Genomic DNA, 6,000 nt, shown 5'->3' with positions numbered 1-6,000 from the left:
GGATGGGGCTTTCTTTTGAAACATCTATGTGGCCCACATTCACGCACACATCCATGTGTGCACTGCCCGTGTGTACATGAGGGACGAAGGACACACAGTGGGCGACAGTGACCGTCTCCACGGAGGCAGACTGGGTGTGAGGCATAAACTTTATACACTTCTGCTGAGGTCTGAATTACTATAGAATGCACCTACATTTTACATTTTTCTTTAAAATCGGAAGACATAAATAATGACCACCGTATTTCTATCTTTGTCCAATAGAAACTGCTAAACTGCAGTAAGTCCCCTACATAAGAACAAGTTCTATTCCAAGAGCACATCTGTAGGTCCAACAAAATTAGCCTAGGGACCCAACACAACTGGCTACACAGTGCTGAAACAGTACTGTATTTAGTACAGCTATGTAGTACTATAATAGCACTGTATATAGTACTGGCCACATAGTACTATAATAGTACTGTATACAGTACTGGATACACAGTACTGCCATCATACTGTATATAGTACTAGCTACACAGTACTGCAATAGTACTGTATATAGTATTGGCTACATAGTACTATAATAGTATTGTATATAGTACTGGCTATACAGTCAGCAGTGGCCACAGGACTGGAAAAGGTCAGTTTTCATTCCAATCCCAAAGAAAGGCAATGCCAAAGAATGCTCAAACTACCGCACAATTGCACTCATCTCACATGCTAGTAAAGTAATGCTCAAAATTCTCCAAGCCAGACTTCAGCAATATGTGAACCGTGAACTCCCTGATGTTCAAGCTGGTTTTAGAAAAGGCAGAGGAACCAGAGATCAAATTGCCAACATCCGCTGGATCATGGAAAAAGCAAAAGAGTTCCAGAAAAACATCTATTTCTGCTTTATTGACTATGCCAAAGCCTTTGACTGTGTGGATCACCACAAACTGTGGAAAATTCTTCAAGAGATGGGAATACCAGACCACCTAACCTGTCTCTTGAGAAATCTGTATGCAGGTCAGGAAGCAACAGTTAGAACTGGACATGGAACAACAGACTGGTTCCAAATAGGAAAAGGAGTACGTCAAGGCTGTATATTGTCACCCGGCTTATTTAACTTCTATGCAGAGTACATCAAGAGAAACGCTGGACTGGAAGAAACACAAGCTGGAATCAAGACTGCCGGGAGAAATATCAATAACCTCAGATATGCAGATGACACCACCCTTATGGCAGAGAGTGAAGAGGAACTAAAAAGCCTCTTGATGAAAGTGAAAGAGGAGAGTGAAAAGTTGGCTTAAAGCTCAACATTCAGAAAACGAAGATCATGGCATCCGGTCCCATCACTTAATAGGAAACAGATGGGGAAACAGTAGAAACAGTGTCAGACTTTATTTTTTTGGGCTTCAAAATCACTGCAGATGGTGACTGCAGCCATGAAATTAAAAGACGCTCACTGCTTGGAAGAAAAGTTATGACCAACCTAGACAGTATATTCAAAAGCAGAGACATTACTTTGCCGACTAAGGTCCGTCTAGCCAAGCCTATGGCTTTTCCTGTGGTCATGTATGGATGTGAGAGTTGGACTGTGAAGAAGGCTGAGCGCCAAAGAATTGATGCTTTTGAACTGTGGTGTTGGAGAAGACTCTTGAGAGTCCCTTGGATGGCAAGGAGATCCAACCAGTCCATTCTGAAGGAGATCAGCCCTGGGATTCCTTTGGAAGGAATGCTGCTGAAGCTGAAGCTCCAGTACTTCGGACACCTCATACGAAGAGTTGACTCATTGGAAAAGACTCTGATGCTGGGAGGGATTGGGGTCAGGAGGAGAAGGGGACGACAGAGGATGAGAAGGCTGGATGGCATCACTGACTCGATGGACATGAGTCTGAGTGAACTCCGGGAGTTGGTGATGGACAGCGAGGCCTGGCGTGCTGCAATTCATGGGGTCGCAAAGAGTCGGACACAACTGAGTGACTGAGCTGAACTGAACACAGTACTATGACAGTACTGTATATGGTACTGCAATAGTACTGTATATAGTACTGGCTACATAGTACTGCCATAGTACTGTATATAGTACTGGATACATAGTACTGTATATAGTACTGGCTACCCAGTACTGCAATAGTACTGTATATAGTACTGGCTACATAGTACTGCCACAGTACTGTATATAGTACTGGATACATAGTACTATATATAGTACTGGCTACACAGTACTGTGATAGTACTGTATATAGTACTGCCTACATAGTACTATGATGGTACTGTATATAATACTGGCTACACAGTACTGCAAGCACTGTATACAGTACTGGTTACATAATACTATAATAGTACTGTATGTAGTATTGGCTACAGAGTACTATAATAGGTTTATAATACTTTTCACATAAATAATACATAAGAAATAAACACACAAAATAAAGAAAGCATCTTTAATCTTATAGTATAATACCTTAGAAAGTATAGGAGCATAGCACAACACCTGATTAGAGGGACTGGCATGGAGTGAACAGGCAAGAAGTTACTGGTGGAGCTGGGCGAAGAGGGGGAGCTGGCAGAGAGAAGGGCCGTCAGCAACAGGAGACGGCAGGTGGACTGTGACGTCACTAGGCCTGACGGCGAGGCACAGGTTCTGGCTCCTTGCTGGATTCAATTCCATCTCCCTCTTTAAAAGCTGATCCAGGGATGTCTGGGCAGCGGCTCTTTTCTTCTCATCGTAGACGACACGGTAGCACTGGATTGCGTTCTGAACGGCTGTCTCAACCTTCGTGTACCGCTCTACATTCGGGTCCTGGGCCTCGAAAACAAACAGTGCCTCCTCAAACAGAGAGAACCCCCTGGCCATGTCCTGCATCGTGAATCTCTTCAGCTCTTCACTTCGTTCTTCCTCCTCCTGTCTCTCTTCGTCCTTTCTCTGGGCCTCAAGCTCCATCAGGTCTTCGTTTGTGAGCTCCTCGTGTTGCACGGCAAGGAGTTCAATGAAGTCACCCTCCTGCAGATCCAGCTCCAGCTTCTCACTGAGGGTCACTAAGTTGCTGACGACCTCTCTGGACTCCTCATCCACCTTCTCGAATTCTCGAAAATCATGAACAAACTGCGGGCAAAGGTTCTTCCATACACCATTCATGGTGCCGGCTGTAACCTCACGCCAAGCAAAATCAATGTTTTTTATGGCCTTGTAGATGTTATAGTCCTTCCAAAATTGTCGCAAGGTTGTTCCTGACTCATCACTCGCCTTTACTGCCTGACGAAAAGTGTGACGTAAATAATATTTCTTGAAAGTTGATATAACTCCCTGGTCCATGGGTTGGATAAAGGGCGTAGTAGCCGGTGGGAGACGCACTACTTTGACGTTGGGATGAAAATCGTCCATGAACGGGGGGTGGCCTGGAGCACTGTCAAGCAACAGAAGAATGTTGAACGGGACGTCCTTCTCCAAGCAGTATATCTCTACCTCCGGGATAAAGTGGTGGAAAAACCAGTCCTGGAAAATGGCCTGTGTAACCCAGGCTTTGGGGTTACTCTTCCACACAACAGGAAGAGAGCCCTTGGCTATATTTCTAAGGGCTTTTGGGCTCTCTGAATGGTAAACTAAGAGAGGCTTCAGCTTCATATCACCAGAAGCATTGCCACCAAACAGTAGAGTGAGCCTGTCCTTTGCTGCTTTATAACCTGGCATCAACTTTTCCTCCTTACTGATGTAACTTCGGTCTGGCATCCTCTTCCAGTACAGTCCTGTCTCATCCACATTAAAAACCTGCTCCGGTAAATATGCCCCTTCATCAATAATTTCTCGAAGGATGTCAGGAAATTCCCGGGCAGCAGCCATATCTGCACTCGTTGTCTCATCACTTACTTTTACGTTGTGAAGATTGGCTCTGGCCTTGAACCGATAAAACCAGCCACAGCTGGCATTAAAAGACGGACCATCTGATTCTTCGCCGTATTTCTTCTTCAGGTCTTCATACAGGCTTTTAGCTTTCTCTTGAATCAGCATTATGTTGAGCGGGGCTCGACGCTGATGCTGGTCCTGCAACCACATGCTGAGAAGTTTCTCCATCTCCTCCATCGCTTTCCCACGCCGCTTGGATATGATCGTCGACATCATCGACACAGCAGACTTCACGTGTTCCAGGATCTTGTCCTTGTTCTTGATGATCGTGCCGATGGTTGAACGGTTCAAGTTAAACGAACGAGCAACGTCTGTCATTTTTTCACCTCGCTCCACTCTCTCGATTATCTTCACTTTTGTTTCCATCGTTATCGCGTGGCGCTTCTTAGCAGTACCAGCTACATCACCGCTGCTCTTACGCTTGCTTCCAGACATCCTGGGCTTGAAATAAAGATACTGTACTACTGTACTGTGAAGTACACAAACACACAACCCCATGTAGAGACTGCACACATGTGACAATGTACCTTAGACACATGAACTAACTTACGTGACTGGACATACAAACACACGCTCACATCTTTAAAAGTTTGCAACCGGCAAATTCATATATAAGGGACTTACTGAACTCTGTATATGATGATGTGAGCCTGGACCAGGGTGCCAGGCAGGGCCCAGCCCAAGGGTGAGGGACTGGGGGCAGAGGGGTGAGGGGGTGCTGGGCACAGCTGCTTACGGTGACCTTTCCAGGGCTGGGGTGAAGAAGGGTGGGGGGGAAGAGTTCAGCAGGATATGGCATCTCTGACTGTGGAGGACTCACAGCTCACCTGAGCTCCATCCGAGAAGGGCTTGGCTGGCTCTGCGAGGTCTCCAGACTGTTGGTCCTCAGGAGGGGCCTGGACCAGGGCTGAGGGGGAAGCGGAGCATTAGTGTTTGCAGCCCCGCCCCGCGGGCACAGGGGTCGGACACCCAGAGGTCAACGTGCAGCTGGACACTGGCCGGGGACTCAGAGTTGGATGAGACCTCGCTGCCCTCGGACTCACAGAGGGTGGCAGCCCCTTCTGACCCACACACGTGCGACCTCAGGAGCTCACCCAAGGCCTTTAAAAGCCAAGTCACTGAAACACCAAGGAAACAGTCATCAGATGCTTCCTTCGGCTGCAGCTGGGTAGTCGGTAGAAAGCTGTGTCAGCAGGCCTGAGCTGTCCAAGACATGCACACTCCCAGCAAAAGTTTGGCCCTTGATCTGCTCCCAGTAGGGGACCTCAAAGCCCTTGGAAGATTCTGCCTGGTAACATCAGGCAAGCCCCACGGGGGACAGCACCCCAGGCATGCTGCTGCACATCATTGCCAGGGGAACTGAGCACGACTCACACAGCTCCCACAGGACAGGACTCTGGAATGTCATGCCTGATGTCTCACAGACTGGGCACCTGTTCCCATTGCTGACTTTAATCTGCATCCTTTCACTGTAATAAACAACGACCAAGACTATAACAGTCTTGTCGATTCCTGCAGCTCCTAGCAAATCACTAAGCCTAAAGGGTGGTCTTAGGGACCCTGAATGAAAACATCTGTCTGCACAAACAAAGTATACATAAGTTCATATGAGCATTAATCATAACAGCCAAAAGGTACCAACAACCCAAACATCCATTAACAGTTAAATAAACAGAATGTGCTATAACCATACAATTGGATATGACAAGGCATAAAAACGAGTGGGATACTGACATGAAAAACCATGAACACTGAAAACATCACACTCATGAAAGAAGCCCATCCTCTAAGCCACACACTGTATGACTCCATTTACTAAGACAGCCAGAGTAAGAAAGTACACAGAGACACCGAGCAGGCTAGCTGCTGCCAAGGCACTGGGAGAGGGCAGGACGGGGAGTGACTGCTGCTGGGCACAGAGCTCATTTGAAGGTGATGACACCATGGTGTTAGACACGGGTGGTGACTGTACAACCTCGTGAATATACTAAAACCCATGACCTGGACGATTTTTTGACATGTGTTACAGCTTACTAAAGATGGGTTTTTGTTTGTTTGTTGAAGTGCTACGGTTTCCACCCCTTGATACAAGGGGCCAAGCAGGCAAAGGAGCTGCACAGACTCTGTGA

General features: G+C 46.8%; 1 protein-coding gene across 4 annotated transcripts in view; it reads right to left on the bottom strand.

Moving 5' to 3' along the window:
- Positions 2,397 to 6,000, bottom strand: part of LOC102173964 — a 30,289-nt gene continuing 26,685 nt past the window's right edge. For 2 of the 4 annotated variants that reach the window (XM_018063518.1, XM_018063520.1), the window contains exons 3-4: positions 4,699 to 4,778; positions 2,397 to 4,327 (exon numbers count right to left, since the gene is read on the bottom strand). In XM_018063518.1, the coding sequence (XP_017919007.1) occupies positions 2,501 to 4,327; positions 4,699 to 4,778 (1,907 nt within the window). In that variant the 3' untranslated portion in view covers positions 2,397 to 2,500. The remainder of the gene's footprint in view (positions 4,328 to 4,698; positions 4,779 to 6,000) is intronic. The other 2 variants (XM_018063519.1, XM_018063521.1) reach the window with 2 other exon arrangements.

Source organism: Capra hircus, chromosome 18, assembly GCF_001704415.2.
Source record: "Capra hircus breed San Clemente chromosome 18, ASM170441v1, whole genome shotgun sequence".
Lineage (NCBI taxonomy): Eukaryota > Metazoa > Chordata > Mammalia > Artiodactyla > Bovidae > Capra > Capra hircus.
This window is presented reverse-complemented; position numbering and strand designations above follow the sequence as displayed.